General features: G+C 34.2%; 4 protein-coding genes across 4 annotated transcripts; 2 read left to right on the top strand and 2 right to left on the bottom strand.

Moving 5' to 3' along the window:
* Window positions 1-1,071: 1,071 nt before the first annotated feature.
* Window positions 1,072-9,000, top strand: LOAG_01193 (metallo-beta-lactamase superfamily protein; the record flags this gene model as incomplete). Its single annotated transcript, XM_020445669.1, has 19 exons — window positions 1,072-1,166; window positions 1,269-1,401; window positions 1,556-1,709; window positions 1,893-2,065; window positions 2,740-2,889; window positions 3,389-3,499; window positions 3,687-3,938; window positions 4,220-4,400; window positions 4,730-4,888; window positions 5,213-5,359; window positions 5,450-5,579; window positions 5,753-5,864; window positions 6,103-6,261; window positions 6,430-6,540; window positions 6,723-6,998; window positions 7,644-7,720; window positions 7,916-8,024; window positions 8,385-8,482; window positions 8,753-9,000. 19 exons carry the CDS (start codon window positions 1,072-1,074, stop codon window positions 8,829-8,831), a joined length of 2,706 nt encoding a protein of 901 aa, XP_020303898.1. The 3' UTR covers window positions 8,832-9,000.
* Window positions 9,001-10,117: 1,117 nt separating this feature from the next.
* LOAG_01192 (hypothetical protein) lies at window positions 10,118-11,688 on the bottom strand (the record flags this gene model as incomplete). Its single annotated transcript, XM_020445668.1, has 5 exons — window positions 11,584-11,688; window positions 11,332-11,416; window positions 11,140-11,211; window positions 10,621-10,778; window positions 10,118-10,229 (listed from the first exon to the last, which is right to left on the bottom strand). Exons 1-5 carry the CDS (start codon window positions 11,676-11,678, stop codon window positions 10,118-10,120), a joined length of 522 nt encoding a protein of 173 aa, XP_020303897.1. The 5' UTR covers window positions 11,679-11,688.
* Window positions 11,689-14,006: 2,318 nt separating this feature from the next.
* LOAG_01191 (RAB-39 protein) lies at window positions 14,007-16,145 on the bottom strand. The gene is made up of 5 exons (XM_020445667.1): window positions 16,052-16,145; window positions 15,529-15,818; window positions 14,973-15,162; window positions 14,557-14,643; window positions 14,007-14,396 (listed from the first exon to the last, which is right to left on the bottom strand). Exons 1-5 carry the CDS (start codon window positions 16,076-16,078, stop codon window positions 14,235-14,237), a joined length of 756 nt encoding a protein of 251 aa, XP_020303896.1. The 5' UTR covers window positions 16,079-16,145; the 3' UTR covers window positions 14,007-14,234.
* A 1,887-nt stretch (window positions 16,146-18,032) lies between these two features.
* Window positions 18,033-20,926, top strand: LOAG_01190 (actin family protein). Its single transcript, XM_020445666.1, has 9 exons — window positions 18,033-18,210; window positions 18,405-18,813; window positions 19,002-19,143; window positions 19,347-19,502; window positions 19,730-19,965; window positions 20,112-20,187; window positions 20,363-20,488; window positions 20,659-20,706; window positions 20,886-20,926. The coding sequence occupies exons 2-9, from the start codon at window positions 18,717-18,719 to the stop codon at window positions 20,896-20,898; spliced, it is 894 nt and encodes a 297-aa protein (XP_020303895.1). The 5' UTR covers window positions 18,033-18,210; window positions 18,405-18,716; the 3' UTR covers window positions 20,899-20,926.
* The last annotated feature ends 278 nt before the right edge of the window (window positions 20,927-21,204 follow it).

Here is a 21,204-nt window from a genome sequence, read left to right as displayed (position 1 = left end):
GATAAATTTAACTTAAGCAAATTAAATGAATCATGAATGAAGATGTCAGTTATGTATGTGTGTGTAAGTATATGTCTGTGTCTATGTAATATCGGTTCGTTCCTAACAAATGTTTGAATTACAAATTATTAAAAAATACAAAAAACATTTTCGAATAAAGTACGTCCAAAATCAATAAACGGATGTGATCTATGAAGAAAAGAGAACAGGTGCAATAATTTCTGATGCTCTCCCGACCAACTCCAATGTCTCGGGAGGGATATTCTTGCGAGGCAACAACGAACCAGATTTCACTTCTCATGAAATCCTTTGATGATACTTCCTGAAATGAAATTATATGGTGAGAATGCTGAAACTCACGAATTTGCATACTAGTAACTTCGAGATCTAACGGACAGCAGTTTCGTCTGTTCATCTGGAGGGTACTACTTGTTGTCGCGTGGGGAATGGTCTGACATTTGTTTTGATGGTTGCCTTCATGAGTAAAAATGTACACGATCGATTACGTCACTTGTAAAAAATGCGAGAGGTGCACTGTTCGAGAAGCTGTATTGATCTTAGGGATTTGTTCTAAGGTATTATGAGCGACATGTTTTGAGCTTATATCTTCCAGACTTATATCTCCGAGCTTTCTTTGCCTGAATTCAAGCTGCATTCCTCAGTTAACCACTAATCTGAATTTGTTATAGCATTCGTAGACCTGTTTTTATTCTTTATAATGCTTAAGTTTCGTCTTTAGAAATGAAATTTCAGTTTTTAATGGAAGTATTGGGTTGATATCATTTATCGATGAATGTTAGCTCGGCGAAGCACTTTTTTATTTGGAAAAACAATTTCTTCCCAACTTCTCTGCTACAATACTTTCTTACTTCAAAAGAAATACCTTGCAGGTCTTTTTTCCAATTTACATTATCAAATGGTTGGGGGTTAGCAGTGTTACATATAATTTTTCGTTGGAAGCAAGTTTGACATAGATGGCATCATTTCTAAGGAATCTGAAATACTTAATGAGGAATTTCAAGGCGATAGAGTGAGAAGTGTATTTGATATATTCTTGCCTCAAAATTATGCATGATATCTCTTTCAGTTAAAAAGGAGCAGGATACTGAAGCAATTATTCAAGCTCTAAATCAACGAATCGGTGAATACAGGAAATATCTTGTCAGGTATCCAAATACGTAATCATAACTATTTTGCGTTAACTAACTAGATGTAGCCTGATTGGGGAAGAATTTTCCAGTTTTTAAATTGCTGTAATATTTTTCTAGGCACAGTAAGAGCACCTATCTTGGTAAAAAAGCGTTATCCTCTGTGGAAATTTTAACTAAAGAACTGGCGGAGATAAAACAAATGAACAAAACAAAAACACCTCCGGCAATCCCATCTTGCGTATCAATCGAGGTCTTTTTTCGTTAAATCAAGAACTTGTAACTTTTCAAACTAATAACTGAAAAGCGTTTGCGAAGACGGTAGTGCTCAAGTTGTAAAGAGTTTTATGTTCAGTATTCTCTTAACTGCTGTAAAAGCCATTGCATTTGTCAGTATTTTATTGCAGATTATAAGCAATGGCACAACTCACCTTAGACCATGTGTCGTTATACATACAAATTACAAGGATTATTTGTTTAACTGTCCGGAAGGCACTTCACGATTTCTAGCTGCGAATCGTTTGAAAGCTATAAATCTTACTGATATCTTCTTTACAAGAGGTAATTTACATTTGTGAAGTAAATTAGTAAACTTGTTTATGTTTGGAATTTTAACCCTTAGAATTCTAAACATTTGTTTACAATATGTGAAACTTCAGTTCGAAGCAGTGCTGAAATTAAGTAATCTGTCTGAGGCGCATTCGAAGTAGCATTGAATTGATAACTTTTACACAAATTTTTGAGATACTTGGGAACATTTTGCCGGCGTATCTGGATTGCTCAAAACACCAGTAGCGTCATCGTCATCCAAACTAGAACGAGTTATCAGGTTGCATGGTTCTCATAACAAGACGAAGTATTTTGAGTCCCAGAATGATCACACTGATGCTGATTTCCCGTCAACTATAACCACTAAGGTATCATTTTTAAAATGATTTGGAGTTTCCGATTTGAAGCTTATTGTTGTTGGAATTGAAACAGTTCGTATAGTCGAATTACGAATTACTTATAAAATTGAAATAATAGTGTTGAGACTCTTGGCTATTTCTTTGTGACATTTCGTGTTATATAACTTTTTTTTAGTATTATGAACTTGTAAATTTTTTGCATACAAAAGACTTGGAACTCTGGTAATTTCACTAGACTAGTTCAAATTTCATATCGGGTCCCAGCGTTCTGTTTGATCGAATGTTTTTTATTTGATTCTATCTGCTAGGTGGGTTTTATTTAATGATTTTCCGTTTAAAGATAGAATTTATTGAAATTTAAATGAACAATTCGATTTGCATGTGGAAGAGCGTCCTCTAAGCTGCGGCCTCTACTCAGATGATGCACTGATTGTACATTTTATACCAGTATCAACATTTTCTGCTCCTCAAAGATCAATGCAGGAAAAGGTTTACATTTTGCGTAAGCAATATGTTCACAGTATGTGGAATCCGCAATATGTGGAATGAATTAAGCTTGGAAATGGGTGAATAAGTTTTTGAGGCTGAATTTTGAATGAAGTTGGAAATATTTCTCAGAAATAGATAAGTTATTATGTAACAGAACTTCCTTCCAAAAAAAAAAGACTCTCAGGTTTTTTTAGCTTGATATAGCATTCCTGGTTGAATTGAAGCCGCCGCAAAGGTCCTTGGATATCCAAAAAATTAAGAAGCTAAAAATTCCTAGTGGTCCTCACATGAAGCAACTGAAAGATGGGGAAAATATAACGCTGTCTGATGGACGTTTTATCAAGGTTTCTTTTTTGTTCTTTTGTTCTATTATGAGAACTCCTTGGATCACCTACTCCAGTTAAACAGATTTCGCGAATACTATGATTATGACGTAACGCTTCCTTACGCAGAACCATGTAGCGTTCAATCTCGTGTAGCCCAAATTGGCAACTGCAGTTCAGGGAATGAGCAATTAAATATTTAAGGACAGTATAAAATGGAAAGCAAGACGTTGAGAATTACACTTCTGGTTTTTGTGGCAAAATTTGATTCATTGTTTCTGTTTTTTATACCGCCAGTTAAACTGTTTGGTATCATCTCATTTGGTTTTTTTTGGAAAAATACATGACACTTTTTACGAGGTAATTTAGTAGGATTACTTTGGTAGTTTCCACCACATTTGTTTTAAATGAATGAAATTTATCAGAAATATTGAGGGGATTGGGATTTAAATAAAGATTAAAATCAAAATCTTGACCAACAATACTGTATAATAGACAAATAAATGAAGTTTTACTACAGGCAGAAGAAGTTTTAAGCGATTTAAAGGCTAAGCCACAATATGCTTGTCTTATCGTTGAATGCAGTGATCTAAGAAAACTGCCATCATTGCAGAATAATACTCTGCTTCGAGTAAGTTACATTTTTCCATTAATTGAAGGTAAGACGAAGGAAATTCCATGTTAGTATCGAATTTCTATCTCTTCTATTCTGTTTGACTATCCTTCACTTATTCCTAATGTTTTTGTCAGATGTTTACACACTTTTATATTTACATACTTTTATACCTCTCCATGTTTTTAATAATTTAATTTTGCAGGATTACAATATACGAAACAAAACTTTGCGGTATGTCGTCCATTTTACTGAAAATTCAGTGCTGATTAATGACGAATACAAATCTTGGATGGCTTCATTTGGTCAAAGTGTGGAGCACATCATTGTCAATGGCACTGGTCCATGTCTACCTCACATGGAGGCGGTGTATCGTATTAATGTTATCTTGAATCACATTTGTCCAAAGTTGTTCCCTCTTCTGCATCCAAAAGGATTCAGTGGTACTATACAGCAGGTAATCAACAAGATTCTGTCATAGACCACTTTCTGGTGCTTGTATCTGATATTTTTTTTCTTTTTTAAATTACAGGCATGGATTTAAAAATCTTTAATAATATGTTTTCATTTTTATTAAATTAATCGTTCTTTAGAAAAAATAGCCAATGGTATATTTTTGTCTTCCCCTCCTTTTCGTTCATCTTAGTATACTGTTTCTTCGTGCAACCTGTGCATGAATAAACTGAAATTATTGATATCTTTAGGTTTTAGAGTCATATCTTGAACTGTCTTTTCCAGGATGATGATTGTGAAAGGAGCGGTAACTATCTTTATGTTAGGCCATTCCAACGATATTTTTTGCGCAGGCCTGTCAATTTGGATTCATCACCTCCCAATGTGTCGTTAATTCTGACTGATTTGTTGCTGCAACTCAAAGAAAACTCAGCAACTTCTGAAGCCATTAATTTGTTCATGCGTAGTAAGTTACCGGTTTTTCACTTACTCTATTTGTCTTCCATTTTGTAAAGTGTATATCTTTACTCTGAGAATCGGAATTTGATGGAAGTCAAGTGTAGGCAGATTTTTGGCATCTGTAGGCAAATGCATTTTTGTCATTACGGATGTAGTACTGTTGATACATGTGAGCAGTATTTGCTTTTGAAGGCCTTGCAGTTTTGTATTTTTGTTGTGCGGGATAAGTTGTTTTTGTCGAGAAATTTGGAAGAATTATATATTGTATCCTTCAATAAATAAGTACAGATGCGACATAAATTCAATTTTCTTTATCACATTATATCGTTCTTCTAGATTCATCAAATCTACTAGAAAACGAAGACAGCTGGCCTCGGATTTGTTTTCTTGGTACATCGTCAGCCGTACCTACTAATTTCCGTAATGTTAGCGCATATTTTCTTCAATTTAACGAAAATTCTTGTATATTTGTTGATTGTGGCGAAGGATCATACGGTCAGCTTTTTTTAATTGTTCATTTCTTTAGTATTGCATGATCTTTATGAATTCCTATCGATTTATTACGTTATTTATTGCTGATTAAAACTGGATACGTCGAGTACCATTAGGTTAAAAGTTTTCTATAATTTGAGATTTTAATGAGGCTTGTTACATATTTTATTAGTGTGTCAGTATATTCCACAGCTACGGATTTTTCCCTTTTTTGTAATACACCTTCGAAAAAAAATGAAGTAGTAGCAGGCAGGTGAATGTAAAAACTTCAAGAATTCATTTTTTTGAAATTCAATTTAAATGAAGTGTAAAGCTATGTGTTTCAAGGTCAGTTACGCACTTTATTTGGTGATGTAGTCTGTGAAGATTTGTTGTTGAAATTAAATGCAGTTTTCATTACACACGGTCATCAGGATCACTATCATGGGATTTTCACAATTGTTCAGTGTCGGAAAAAATTATTTGTGAAAAGAGGTACATTCAACGTTCACATCTTAAGTTTTGATATTAATATTTCTTGTTTGAGGTGTCTCGTAAATTTTCTACTGTGTCGATAACTTTTAGGTTTGACATATAAACCGTTAGTTGTGATTGGTGGAAATCATGTTTTGAAAGTTTTCCGTGATATTGATCGTAGTTTTGGTAATTATACACGAGATATGCATATTGTGGACATCTCTAAGATATTGTGGACGTAAGTTTTGATACTTCTAAAATTCATAATATTTTGTTTTGGAAAGTGTAAAAATTTATGGAGGTATAAATTCTGAATTTTCGGGAATGTGTAAAGAGGAAGGTTATGTTGCAGAAAGCTTATCTTGAAATCACTTAACTGCCTCGTACTAAATCACTAATTCTGGTTTACAGACTTTCCCAAGAGAAAGGAGGTCCAGTAGAGGCGGCTGATTTGACTGGTCAAATGCCTCCGGAAATTGTAAATGTAAAAAGTCTTGGATTCAAAAGTATCATTGCGGTTAAGGTCATTTATCACTGTTTTTTATATTTCTAACTCCCAACAATCCATTCGTTAAGTTTTTAGTCTGGCCTTACACGCGCCAGTGGAAGAATCATCGACGATGTATGTGTTAAATGACAATTTTTTTTTTTTTTTTTGGTCTGCATGGCGAGTTTTTTGATGAATTGTTATGTTTTCTATGATTTTAATTTGTCCATCTTATAAGTATCTAAAGTTTAGCAGAAATATATTTCCATTTCAGGTGAATCATGCAAGAACTGCTGTTGGTTATATATTTACCGATTTGAATAACCGAAAATTTGTGTTCTCCGGAGACACAATGCCTTGTGAGCAGCTTGTGAATCATGGGAAAGATGCACTAGTTCTTGTTCATGAGTCGACTTTTGCGGATGATGAAGAGGTTATTTTTCATTTTATTTGGTGATCAAAACACTATGTAGAAGAGATTTGGAATTATCTTGTCTTCCCATCTCTTTACCGATTTCATCTTCCCTCCTACTTTATGATAATTTCAAAGTTCTGAATTGAATCCTTTGAAACTGAAATTGTATTTTTGAATTCTTTTCAGGCACATGCTCTATATAAGAAACATAGTACAATGAAGCAAGCTTTTGATGTTGCTACACGAATGGGCGCGAAGAATTTGGTGCTAACACATTTTAGTGCTAAGTATCCGAAGGTTTACGTTGTACAATTTCCTGTGGTGTTCCAGTTTTTTGTTAGAAAGCTGGACAGAGAACTTAAAAAATTAAAAGTACAAATTAAAAGCAAATTCAGAAAGACCACATTGCAAATGTTCCTAAATTTATTATTGTTTCATTTCGCTGTCACTAACCAGGTAATAATTGTGCTGGAATTTAGGTACCACCGTTACCAGATTATATCGAAAAAGCGGGTAATGTTACCATTGCGATGGACAATATGATTGTTACACCAAGTGATCTGAAACTTTCAGCAAAACTTATCCCGGTTCTCCGAACAGTTTTCGCGAAAGAAATTATCGAAATAATGCAGCGATCTTTGAAAAGACATATTCAAGAAGACATACTTGCGCGAAGATTTGTTGATACTCTTGGCGGTACGGTGCAAAAGAAAAAAGCGTCCGGAAATTTAGCCTTTTCAGATTCCATTCCATCAGTAACTTCATGATATTTGCTAGACCAAATTTTTTTTTAGTTTTTGATCAAGAATGTCATTTAATCATATAGACGAAGTGTCCCGCAATTTAAAACTATTGTCCTGAAGGAAGTAAATTTATTGGATTGTCCTTGCATATTAAATTCGGCATCATTTGCATGTAATTTCTGGAAATTTTATCAGAAATACTACATATGAGATCCATTTTGCAAGTGGTTTATTTGGTTTTTCTCTTTTTATGTTGTTTCATTAATTTAGATTGCATCTTATTTTGTTACTTAAAAATTTGTCAGCACTTTTTTGTCCCTTAATTTAAGATGACTCTGTTTAAATTGCAATGCCTCAATCACTTAAAATCTTAAATCTTTTTACATTTACTTGCAAAATTTAAGAATCGTGATAAAGAGTAAAAATCTGTGCCTAACTAGTTTTGACAACTTTTCAAAATAGCCATTTTTCATGGCAGATTAAAGTACATTGTAACAAAATGAGCAAGTGTTTTCGGATATCTTGTATGGAATCCAGAGAAAATTCTGAAATTCCTGATTTGAAATTCGGGAGTTTAAAGTTTTGAATGTTAACTCAAATCATTTTTTTCCGTTATATCGAATGAAATGATACTGTAAACAGAAATGGAAATTTCAGATTCGTTGGTTTGATTATTTTCGTACTAGAATAAATATGCAGAACGGTGATGTGAAAAGGCCTGGCAGGATAGTAAGGTAAGATTATTTCCAATCTGCTCGATTCTAATGAACCCCCCAATATCCCAGTTGGAACTGGAATGAATTAAATTTGATTTTGTTGAAAAAAACTGGGCGACCAACCAAAAGATACGAAATCTGCGATTTTTTAATGCAAATATTATTATGAACTTCGAATTGGAAAAAAATCAATATATATCCTTCCTCTTTTAGATATAAACCTGTGGATCCGCAATCATGTCTTTCGCTTACAGATGACCCAATCCCTGAATACATGAATGTGTTAGGAATGGTTTTTAGTATGTGTGGATTAATGATGAGAGTACGTTTTTTTATTTTCCCTCAATTTTTTTTTAAAAATTTATGCTGTTATAACTTTTCTGGCATGCCATAATCGAATTGATTCAGTTGCGCAATATTTGCAATTAGCAGAGTATTTGTTTTCATGAAATATGCTGTTTTTTTGATTGCCTGCAAGATTTGCGCTATTTTTTATGGTTCTGTATAACACTTCTTCATATTACATGAGGAAGTGAAATAACTGATCATTATTTCTTGTTAGCAGAATTGTTAAAGGCTACTTATGATGTATTTGTCCAATCGACCCACGTTCATTTGCGTCAACAGACTTTAAGGAGAGAATTTTAATCTTTCACTCTATTCTAATTTAATCTTTTATCAGATGAAATGGTGCGCCTGGGTCGCACTTCTATGTTCCTGTGTTAGTTTTGCGAATGCGAGGACGAGCGATGATGCAAAACAAATTGTTAGCAGTTTCATGTGAGCTCTGTTATAATCTGTAATTCAGTTTCATGAGCTTGTTCTTTCGGAAGGCGGCAACATGGAAGCATTCACGGTTCATGTACCTTTTCCGCAGATTTCTTCGCGTTAGTATAAGGCAAAAGTACAGCAAATAAATTTTAGCTTACTTGATCTCGCATTATATATTTGCTCCAGCTTTGCAGAGCTTATGTTATACTTGCTTATTTGTACGTTTCTGTCCACGGTTAGTTTTGATTAACAGCTATGACGACAGTACCAGATTTTCAGGCTTTCAATTTCCGCTATTGTTATGAGTTACTTGCAAAATCCGCAACCGATCATACCGCCATGGGCCAACTTGTTATAGCAGCAGCGACTCAGTAATGTACAATCAGTTACTGAAGTCGTGCATGAGTGTTGTTTGGCGCCAATTACCGATTACTATTAAAAATACGGCTTCTGTGTCTAAACGGTATCTTCTCAATTTCATAGATGCGAACCTTTGTATTATTGAAATTTTTGTGTGCAAAAACCAGTGTAAAGCAAAAATCTATAAGGAGCAGTCACTATTGGTGTAGACTGCGGTGAATGATGGTATTCTTAATTATATTATCAGTTTAAAGACTTTTTTGTGATTTCTAGAAAGAATAGTACATTGAAATCTTATTGTTATATTTCCAAATGTGCTATATCCAGAATAACGAAAAAAACATTAAACAGTCAAGAAGACTTATTCGAATACATAGATCTGACGAAGCAAAGATAAAAACAACAGGAGTAAATGGGCATTGTAAATAGATAGTAGAGCTTTTTGATAAACCTTGAATCTTAAAGTTTTGGATCAGGAGATTACTTACATTAGATAAAGATTACTTACATTAGATATTCGTTATAACGTGAGCTTTTCGTACGGATTAGCAGCTAGATTATTACAAACTCTCTTACATAGTTATCTATTATATGGAGTATGGAGAAATTCGTCATAACAAACTGTGAAGTAATCGGCTTCCCCTTTTAAGGCAGTACAGAATTAGAAGCAAGTTACCTGTACGGGACCACTACTTACTGTCGTGGAAGGTAACTACTTTTCATGGTAGTTAGTAGTATGGATGGAAGGAGAGGTCACCCTACAGCTAGGTTGTAGTATATAGCTCCACCGGAGATGGGAAAGAGAAATACATAAATAAGCGAGATTAAGGAGAGGTATTTTATTTCCAAGCTGCACCTGATTTCTGCTGCTTGAACATCAAAGAAAATTTCCTGCATGGAGTAAAATGTGATAATTCTGTTTCGATAGAACCTTTTTCTGGAACTAGCCCTATAAATTCCAGGATTCTACTTCCACCTGTGTTGTATACATATCAAAGAAAGAGTATGACTATCAGCTCGCTTCCGAAAGGCATTCTCGAACTAAGAATATCTGAAGCGCTATGCACATTGAAGCTCAAAAAAAATTCTTAGCTCTCATACTTGCGCAACGATTCCTATTCGTGCAACAGATTAGTGATAAAATAAGACAACTGGAGAAGCCACAACAAAATGAAATTAAGAGACGGATAAAAGCTATCATTATTATTGCCGAAAACATAATGAAAAAAAATAAATATTCCGATTTCTTGTTCATTTCCCTTAGAAATATACGCGCGGCAAAAATTACATTTCACGAGACTTGAGATTTAAAATTCGTTCGTAGAATTCGATCAGCTGATCTTTCAGGTGCATATGAGTATCTCTATCATCTATCCATGCCGAACTTCCATCAACGCTAGAAACGATAGGAAAAAAAATCACTCAAACGTTTCGAGTTTTTTCAAATTTACTGAACAGAAAAAAACCTGCAGCTGGCTGCATCTTATGTCAATCATTTCCAGCGTTTAGGATAGCTAGGAACTTTGTGTTGGGACATATAAAACCTGAACTTCTAATCTTGTTTTAACTTCTAGGGGGTAAAGTACATTGTAGGCTTGTAGTCTTTGACTGAAACTACTCAGAAAGTAGAGAGTGTTTAAAAAATGTAGTTGATCAACCATTAGATTCAACCACATCAAGAACAGTGAGATGCAAAAAAAATTAGAACTAGAGATTTGGAATGTAAGGGAACCTCTTAATCATAGAATATGCTGGTTAACAATATCAAGATTATAGTAAAAGCTTACAGTTCAGCTTTAAACCGAGTTGTATCCTTACGCTGTTCTCTGCAAATCAAAGCTGCAACACTGGAGAAATCTAATCTTTCAGACGCACCTATGACCGGCGTTTGTTCTTTTGATATATCCTTGCAAAAAGATGCATCGCCAGTTCGTTCTTCCAAATTCTGCAAACATATTTTGCAAACTATAGTTTTGATTCATACACAAGCTTAAAAATGTATGAATAAATTATTATAACGTTAAGGAAAGTGGGGGGTTCAGTTTCTTTTATGCAGCCAACCTGGAAGTACCAGCAGGAATCTAAACGAGGAAAGAATACATATGTAATAAATTTTATGATTTAATATTTTTGCACAGGTCATTTCTTGAAAAGATGCCAATAAGAAACAACGATTACGTGGCTTGATGTATGCCAGGTAGCCTTATAGAGCTAACTTCCCAGCTTAAATCGATAAACAACGGGTTCTTCGTTACTGATTATCTCCACCTTGCTAGTAATTAAAAATTTAAAAAACCTTCAAATACCAAAGAATTATTGACTGAAAGTTTCCGATTCCTCTTCTTCCTGCCTCGTTTTTTCAGCTCTCTTCGTTGTGGCTACAATTTCACCATTCTTTTAAGTAACTGATTATGCAATATAAATTAGTTTAAAACGACTCCTAATGTAGTTGACAGGCAGAAACATATGAAATCAAAATAAAGTAACATTATGATTGCCTGGTTTTTTTCGGAGTTTTTATATTCAGCAATCAAAGTGCCACAGTTTATAAGATTCTCCGTAGGTTCCCAAGTACAATCACTCCTAAAACTTTCAATCGAATTCTGCAAACGTGAGAACACTAATGTGAATAAATAAGCACCAAAAGCTTCTACCTAAGGACATGAAAACTGAATTTTAAATTGTTTTTAATTATTAATGAAAAAGATTATTTTCAGCAAACAATGATTACGATACAGAGGTAAACTAACACTGGAAAATTTCTCCATTTTATGAGGTAGAAACAGCGGCCAGACGTTACTTTCATATCGACGATATATTCCGGCTCATACAGCATTTCTTCCATAATCTACAACAACAATATGAGGTTTACGCTACAAGTAACTACTACAGAAGAATCATCTATTGTCCCTTTTTGGCATTTGGCGATTTCTGTCAGTCTGGAAGAGTGTCTGAAATTAGTTCACATTTCTTTCAAAAGGAGCAAAAGTTATGAATTATCGAACAGAAATTTAAAACTCTTAAAAACGTAGGAAGTACAGTTCTATCTTGAAGGGACAAGTTTGGAATATCACTAAATGGGAGTTGCATCTAATAAGAGGAAATGGTAAGGAAGTAACAGTTCTCGATATCCGAATAAACGCATTAATGCTCTTTCTACGACATAAAACAAAGATGTGGAAGGCAACCTTCACAAAAAAGGTTGAACCAACGCTTAATCGAATTGAGTCTTCCGTATTTATCTGAAAACCGATCCAGTTTGAAGCACAACATAAAAAATGGAAGCAACATAGTACGACCGCAACTACTGCATAACTGTAAGAAAAAAAAGGCTGAATTCGGGCGTCAACCAACGTAATCAGATGCCCTACCTGAAAACGACAATCCCGCAGAGTAAAAATTGTGCTAACACTACTTGCTGGTTCAATTTTACGCTTCTCAGTTTTACGTATATTTTAAATCTTCGGGATGTTAACTCATACTACATACTTGCTTATAATAGGTCCCATTGAATTATACGACTTGGCGCCACTATTTCTGATTCCTTATTCCGTTCGATGTAACCGCTCTTCTATGCGGTCAGCTGAGCAATCAAGTGATTTTATTAATCAGCTGGAACAAATTTAAGCTGAATAAAAGCAGAAAGGAAAAAGTGACGCTTGTGTCATACTTTCATCAACATTTATTTTCAAAACGTTCACATTCCTTTCGATACGTATGTGACATCCGGAATGTTTTAGTGCGCTGCTTGATCACTTAGTACACTGGCATATATTTCCAATAGTTTCAGGATACAAGCGATATCGTCTTATCCTTTTCGACGTGATGCAAGCCTCCATACTTCCCTTATATGCGTTAATTTTCCATAAGTTACTGATCTCGGTATTACATGGTGGAGGATATTTACTGTAAAACTTGTACTATCTGGCAGTTCATATAATATCTCCACAATTGGAAAATTAAAGATTGAGGACTGAAAGCAACATATAAGATATTTCCTTGCGATGGTACCACAACTGTATCCAAATACTTCAAACAACCTCATCATAGATATTCCCTTTTCTATTCCGACATTTGCTTCCCATGATTGACATTTGCTTGCCATGCGCCATATGCATCAATCTGCATCTTTTTTGCTTCTTCAGACGACTTATTCATAGGGTTCAAAAAGTAATGATACTATAGATGAAAATATAGCTGGCCCCAATGAAGAGAACGGCATATCAAAAGTTTCTTTTGCAAAGAATAAGGCCCATATCCCAACATTGCAGTAATATGTAAAAGAAAGAAAACAACTCTCCTGCTTATAAAACAGAAGGACTCCGTATCTTTATCTCCTGGTGAAAACTTTCAGCTGAAAATTCACTATTAACCACTCCTTTCTCTATAAATTCGTTCCTGCTTGAAGATTCTAATCACATCAAAGTGAAATGAATCGAAATTAAAATCAGTTAAGTGTATGGTACAAGCGAAAACTTTATTTTTACAAATAGCTAATGTTTAAAAAAAATAACTATTGGTTCAATGTATATATAAAATCTATGTATAAAAAATTCCAAATATATTGCGAGGAAAATCTAGTTGAAACTACTAATGGAAAACAAAATTACTTCAAAATCTACGGATGTAATTAAAGCTGTCAATGTTATAGCAATTGCACAATTTATTTTTAATGAAGATTAACTTCTGTGTTGAAATTTTCCTCATAATTGATTAAAAGCATTTTACCAAATTCGTTGGATGTCTAGAGAATTTTCAGTTGGAAACAAAAATGGTTAATAAAAAGGAAATATACATGGTCACATTATCTGGAGAATTAGAATTTTCTCTTGAACGATGAGAAACACGACGGGACGAATATTCCCGCATATTTTCATTACAGTAAGGCACAAAAACACTGAGCACTAAAAAATTTATAAAGATAGACAAGAAAATTAATAAAGTGAAAGCAATATCGTGTAGTATAAGCAGCACAATTTTGTACTTGGAACGGTGTGCACAGGATTATTATCTACCGATAAAGCGAAAATGCTGTAAATGAAAGTGAAGAATATTTAAAATATTTCAAAGGAAACTGTGAATTTTTAAACAAAACTTTGCGAGTAAACAGTAATGAAAATTTAAACTTTAAATTTAAAGTAAAATTTAAAGTAATGAAAATTTAAAAAGAAGTCTGTTTTATATGTATCTCATTAACTAATAAGTTATCTGAATTTCTTCGAAGGCTTAATATATTGTATGGTATTGCTTTCACATTTTCAAAGATCACTTACATTGGAAAACGCAGTGATAATCAGAATGATTATCGGAAATATCAACCATGAAAAGGTATTAATCGCAATTGAATGGCTATACATAGCAGCTATTATATTGATACTGAGAAAAATACATTACGGAGTAGTTAGCATGTACAAGTTGAATACGGTGCATCAGAACTTTCCGATAATGTTATTGACTTCGTACGCATCATGCCACTTCGAATACCTTCCCAACCATCAACTACACGTAACTGCCCATTCTCAATTCGGTCACAGATTTCTCGCGCAATCATTTTAAATGACTCCTGAAAATTCGAATCAAATCCCATTAATAATACCTAAGCACTTTTTAAATTGCCCTACGATGAAAGCGAGAAGTGCGTAGTTCGACTCGATCTTTACGCTACTGCATTTTTATAGCTACATATTTTTAGGCCTCTCCAAAAAATATACTACAATACTAACCTGCACATTTTCACCCGTAACCGCTGAAGTTTCCAAAAATTTGATTTTGTTATATTTTGCGAAATATTCGCCTTCTTCGTACATTACCTACAAAATGGAACATTTCCAAGTTTCAGGATCGAACTGTAAGAAACGAGGTAGCAACTGGCAAAAATATTGGCAAATATTCCTTAAAATTTCCATCATTAACAGTTTCCCAGTGTCTTATCAGCAATTTATGAATAGAATGTATTACATTGCTGAAGTAACGTAAATGGTGCCAACCAACTTGGTGCAACACATAACTATTAAAGCAAAAATGGAAGGTAGATTTAGACAAATTGTCGGTAAAAGTTACGAAGAAGCATGAACACAACCGTTTGACAGTGTATCATCAAAACTAGGAACTATATATTTGCAAAATGACTGTGCCGTACCTGACGTTCATCATTTAGATCAGCTTTATGGCCAATGATCTGAAAAACACAGTTATTCGGCTGCGGACCACCAACATTCTGCTCTGCTTCTTTCAGCCACTGTGCAACATGATCAAAAGTTGACCGATTTGTTATATCATAAACAACAATTACACCCACCGAATTACGGTAGTAGGAACGCGTTATCGATCTGAAAAGCACCTTTTGCTGGTTCCTTCAACAAAGGATATATTTTAATATATGATGAAAGAAGAGGTGAAACACCAAATTTGTTTGCAGTAAATTCAAGATACAAATGATTTGGATCTGTTTCAGATGAGACGAACTACTGGTGTGCGAAGTTCACTATCAAACCAAAAACCTAAGGTGATTCCTGACTGTCAGTATGCTACAACATATTCGAAAATATCCTGGCGAAAAGTTGCAATTTGTCCTGTAATCTAAGATCTTATCTAAGTGATATTGACAATACCTCGATAGTTCTGAATCAGCATTACCAAATGAGTATTAGCTTCGACCACCCTTTACTGAAACGTTTGTAACCAACTCGTCTTACCTGAATTTTTCTTGTCCAGCGGTATCCCAAAGTTGCAGCTTTATCCGATATCCTGGTTTGACCTCCACCATTCGGGCGTAGAAGTCGACACCAACTGTTGGGTCACAAATTTCCGCACACTTTCCCTCTGTAAAATGTCGAAGCAAACTGGATTTCCCTACCGTCGAGTCACCGATCAATATCACGCGAAACTGGTAACGATACATTGGAGTATAACCGGGCGAATCCATATTACCTTCCTCCGCATCCATCAGCACTTCTGATCCGACTGGAATTACAGTCAAAGAAATCTGGAAAACACTTCTAATTTTCTAATTCTGAGTTTAGGTCAATCTGAAATGTTTCGCTATCCAACTCCTTTTATTCCCCGAATGCTAGTAGAGGGCAATGGAAGGCAAATTTCATACGAGAGTCAATTGATATCGCAAAGGTCAAGGGCCAATCAACTAGAGAAAGTTTTTGAAACCAGAAAAGTTTGATAGATGGTGAATGAGGACTTAAAATATATGAATGCAGGGAAGACCTTCAGCACATGCAGCAACGTAAACATACACACTTGCGCACTACCCGATGGTAACAATAAATAAACAAATCAAATCTGCGCGCTTCACCTGAAAGAAAAACATGGTTGTCATTTCCGATGAGTGCCGTGAAATAAAATCAGGAAGGATCACTGACGGATTCTAATATTTTGAAATTTCAGAATAGTAGAGATGAAAGTTTGGTCTTAATGCAAAAAGTGTTTAATATATGATTTGTGGTTATCGAGCTGCAATGTACTGGAAGAGTTTGGAAGTACTCGATTGCTGACAGTAGGACGGCATTTTTTCCAATTTGTTGATGGTATTGAGGAAGTGGAGCTTATGAGGGATCCTCAAACTTTTTCTCGACATTAGTAGTCACTAGGGTAAGGTGTTGCTTTAGCATGCCTTTTTTCTTCGAAATAAGCTTTCAGACATTGTTCAGAGCGGACTTCATCTCATATGGCTTTCATCGATGCACTGGAGATTTAAGACGAAAGTTTTGTTTTTCGCCATGTATTTCGGTTCATATCTAGCGCTTATTTTCTTATTTAGATGGCCTACTAAAGTTTATCTCTTGTTTAGTCTCTGGGTAACTCGTTAATATGGCTGAAGCCTCTTCAAAGGTACATTTGAGCGTGAATAATATACTACAATTTTTCACTAATAAATATATGCGTCTTAAAGTTAGATGCACGTGTAGAAGAGATCAGTCGATAAATTTGTACACGGATTGATATTATAGTTATGATAGTAGTACAGAACAATACCTTCGGTACCATCATTAGGTAAGCTTCTATTATGAAACCGCGTTCGAATAGATTTGATTGGACGACTAATAATAATGAAAACCAGCTAAAGACTAACAATTATTGCGTGACAATCTTGTCTCGTCATTCATCTATCCAGTCCTCCAATTGTTCAATCAAAACTGCTCAAACGAAGTTTTACTCTGAAGGTTTACCTGATTATAGCGTGTTGTCATATTACTTTTTTCCCCGCTTATCTATGAAGCTGTTCCAAGCAATATTACTTCAGAGTCTCTGCATGAAACTTTCCTTCTCATTTTTTCTTTTCTTTTTTTAATTTTATGTATCAATATGGGCATTTCTTCAGGACGCTTGAATAAACCATTGCTGCAGTTTAGTTTATCCTCATGAAGTTGAAATGTGGAATTTTCCCTTATCAAATCACATTTCGCTATGTATTTGGATTTAATGCTTATTGTAACAAGTGGAAAGAGTGTAGAATGAAGCGGAGCATGACTTGTTTTCAAAAATCATGGTTTTATTTATCAGTTGTACTGGAATTAGATAGAAGTGGTTTCGTTTTGATTACTTTACCAACGGAGTGGGGAGAAAAATAAGTATGTTCTTCGGTACTTTTCCTTGGCGACGATTGAAGTCCACGAACTTAATCAAAGTTGGGCATAAAAAGATGATTTTGATGCAAAAAACGGGGAATTGAATCTGCTGAATGCTCTTTTGTCACGCCAGTAGCATCTTTCCAGGATTGAAATATAAGGATTGAAATGGCTTATTCTAATGGTCTATAATATAATAAGGAGGATAATGTCTTCGCATGCTCTTTTGTTTGTGGTACTATTATTTATCTAAGCCTAAACGTAACGAATTATTGTGCTTTACAAACTAATGTTAATACTTTTTCATTTTTTGGTTTAAGAAATGGTAAATGTATGTTGTTATAAATTTCTTGCTGATCTTTTTAGATAAAATAGGAAATCGTTTGAGATTTTTGTGATAGTATTGTCTAGTTACTTCATTTATACTTATTTCCATAAGATTTTCCTTTTTTGTTCACTTGCTTTTGTTTTGCTATATGATATAATAAAGACGGAATAAATAATTGTTGCATAATAATTGTAACTTCTTTTTGAAGGAACGTGTGATACATTTCTATATTTTTCTGTCGGTACAGAAATGTGATACGTTTCTATATTTTAGTCATTCTTCTCAAATACTTGAAGAAGAATAACTAAAATTTCTTTTTATCTTAAGAATCACTAAAATTTCTATTTATTTTAAGAGTGACTAAAATTTCCATTCATTTTAAAGTTTTTAAGCAGCATGTCATATACGCTTATATTTGACAATGGTTGTAGCACTATCAAAGCTGGTTACGTAACCGACGATCAGCCAAAGTAACGTTTAATAAATTTTCGGTGTTTTTATCATTTCAATACTTATTACTAATGAAAGTTTGATAGAAAAAAAAGCGGCCATTTTTATGTTCCAGCCAGTGACATGAATTTTTTGATTCTAGACTTTCTGAACTAGAATATTCTTATTTGCAAGTCAAGTTTTATTTAAAATAATTTTGTATGGCTGATTTCAGATTATTTCCAAACTGTATCGTTAAGACGAAAACTGATCGTAAAAGGATTTTTGTGGCAGATGAAGTTGATGAATGTCGCGATCATTCTAGCATATTTTTTCTCACTCCAGCTGAAAAAGGATATATTGGTTAATATGTTGCTGCTTTTAGCAATTTGATTTCGGCAGCAAGAATGCTTTTGAATGAATTGTTTTCAGTGCGATTTTTTATGCTAAAAGTGTTTTAGTCAACTGGGACGTAGAACAGCAAATATGGGACAGAGTATTTGGGAAAGATGCGTTGAATGTTTCATTTTCCGATACTCGTATCATCATGACCGATACCATTTACTGTGTGCCAGCAATCCGTGATTTTTCGGATGAAATACTCTTCGAACAGTATGGATTTCATTCAGTTATAAAAACAAGTGGTAGGTAATTCTTAAAAGTGTTGTGATCATTCTAGTATATTTTTTTCTTGCTCCAGAATAATAGAAATATTTCTGCCTTATCTGGATCTAAAAACTTACTTTGATATTCTACTATTAATTTCATGTTTAGTCGAAATTCACAAAAGGAAAAAAAAACTCTTTCTTTTCTTTTAAACTCCTGTCTTAAGCCTCTTCATTCGTTGCAATGGCTGATACAGTGTCACAAAAATACAAGGATCAACTTTGTTGTGTTGTCGTAGATACAGGTTTTTCATTTACGCATATCGTGCCTTATTATAATGGAAAAGTTATTCGGGAAGGCATTTTAAGGTAGGTCTAAATTCCTTAATTAAATATTTCAGAACTTGATATGACTCTCGCTTAAAGAAATGCGGGTTCAGTTTCTTTTTCTGTTGAAAGCTGCGACACGAGGATCAGAATGAATTGCGAGTAAGACAACGATAATTTGTCGCAGCCATTATTATGTTTTTCTAGTTTTTCTTTATTTCATGTTGCTTTTTTTTGAATTTCAGAATTGACGTTGGCGGTAAAGTTTTGACTAATTTGCTGAAAGAATGGATTTCATACAGACAGTTAAATGTAATGGAAGAAACATATGTTATGAACGAGTGCAAGGAAGACATTTGCTTTGTTGCTGATGATTTTCCCAAACATATGGAAATTGCTAAGTAAGTTTTTATGAAATATAAAAAATTCTGGGTATAAGTAAAACTTGCTACATATGTCTGTTGATGCTATGCAAAGTGGATACCATTTTTAATTGGAGAGAAATGAAATTTTTTCAAAGGGATTAGTGTATGTAGCATACGACAGATATGTTGTTTTGCTGAGACAGTTCGTTCTCTCAACTTTTTTTTTTCTTCATATATCATGTCTTAAGCCTTCCTTGTTTAAGACGCCGAGGAAAAGAGAATACCATCGTTCAGGATTACGTGCTTCCAGATTTCAATATCCATAGTCGCGGATTTATTCGTACTCCTGAAGATAACGTTTGTGATGATCTACAAAAGTTGCGAGTAAATATAGAGAGATTTGCAGTTCCTGAAACACTTTTTTCACCATCAGACATCGGAATTTCACAGATGGGTATACCGGAAGCTATAGCAACAGCTGTAAAGAAATGCCCATATGGTAGCCTGTTTTGAAGAATTTTGGATACATCTTTGGAAAAAAAATTTATGTTGTGATATTCTTACCTCAAAAGTCAATGAATTTGTCATTTCTCACTTTTGGTATTAATTGATCCAGACAGTTAAAAAATCCATATTTCTGTTGAGGTTTGCGAGGACGATTATTGAACAACATTGTTCTTTGTGGTGGTAATGTTTTATTCCCCGGATTCAAAGAACGAGTGTAGGTTCTCAACACCTTCAATTTTCAGTTTTTTAAACAGCAGGTTTTGGTAAGCTTCCAGTTTGGTCATTTTAAATGCACTAGTGGTTGAGTAAACAAAATGTTTGGGAGTTTCGTTCCCTGTTTCCATCGTCTAGATTTTTGATTTCATGCCGTTTATCCGATTAAATTTTAGTGCTAAAGATTTGCGACCATTCGTGGATCAAATTTATGATATACAATTAAGAGATGTTGCTGATCCCATAACATTTGCTTGGCACTGTGGACGGAATGCTGTGAAACTCGGTGCTTGGGATAATAAGTTCGTTTTTAGCTCTTAATGGCGAGAAATTAATTGAATGAAATCTTTGTGATGTAAGCAAAATTTTTTTTCATAGAGCACTTCAATATTTATGCAATTCAAACAAGTGTGTATTTCTGAGCCTCTTTTTCACTTGGGATATTTTATATATTAACTTCCTTAAATTTTAGGTTTGTTTCAAAGGCGGAGTATAGTGAACACGGATCTGTTATTTGGAGGCAAAGATTCTTTCATTTTCTTGAAACATAACTTTTGTTGTTTTGTTTTAAAATTCGTTGTTGCTACGATCTCATTGCCATTTGTTGTATTTAAGAAAAAATTTTTAACAATGTTGACTGCTACATTCCATGTATTGTTCATGAAAATATTTTGCTTATGACCTTTCATCTTCTTTCAGATTTTCTGCTTAAAAGTTGATGTTGACGTTTCGTAGGTAATATCTGGTAACATCGCACTAAGAAGGTCCATATGAGGTTGTCATATATGATATACAAGCATCAGCTAAGCTAAATCATATCTTTCCTCATTCACAAAATCACATTATAGAATCTGAGAGGATAGACTAACAATAAATTGATCGGTTTCTGATTCCTCTAAAACTTATCTTTTTTGAAATGGAACTGTCCTCTTTTCTCCTCCTTCCCGTAAACTCAACACTAAAAGTTCGGTTTCCCTAATATCTGAATAACTTGTAATTTATGGAGGTGTCCGACTTG

Source organism: Loa loa, assembly GCF_000183805.2.
Source record: "Loa loa unplaced genomic scaffold supercont3.16, whole genome shotgun sequence".
Lineage (NCBI taxonomy): Eukaryota > Metazoa > Nematoda > Chromadorea > Rhabditida > Onchocercidae > Loa > Loa loa.
The sequence above is the reverse complement of the archived record's forward strand: the minus strand, read 5'-3'. Positions and strand labels throughout refer to the sequence as shown.

What these genes read in the sequence shown, in the direction of transcription:
- LOAG_01191 (XM_020445667.1), bottom strand. Translation starts at nt 16,078, where the DNA reads ATGTTTACGTTGCTGCATGTGCTGAAG. An exon ending in CGTTGCTGCATGTGCTGAAG is followed by an intron (nt 15,819 to 16,051) that starts GTCTTCCCTGCA and finishes AGTGTTTTCCAG; the next exon opens with ATTTCTTTGACTGTAATTCC. An exon ending in TTACGGGTGAAAATGTGCAG is followed by an intron (nt 14,397 to 14,556) that starts GTTAGTATTGTA and finishes TCGAATTTTCAG; the next exon opens with GAGTCATTTAAAATGATTGC.
- LOAG_01190 (XM_020445666.1), top strand. Translation starts at nt 18,717, where the DNA reads ATGACCGATACCATTTACTGTGTGCCAGCAATCCGTGATTTTTCGGAT. An exon ending in TTCAGTTATAAAAACAAGTG is followed by an intron (nt 18,814 to 19,001) that starts GTAGGTAATTCT and finishes TCCTGTCTTAAG; the next exon opens with CCTCTTCATTCGTTGCAATG. An exon ending in TGTAAAGAAATGCCCATATG is followed by an intron (nt 19,966 to 20,111) that starts GTAGCCTGTTTT and finishes ATTTCTGTTGAG; the next exon opens with GTTTGCGAGGACGATTATTG.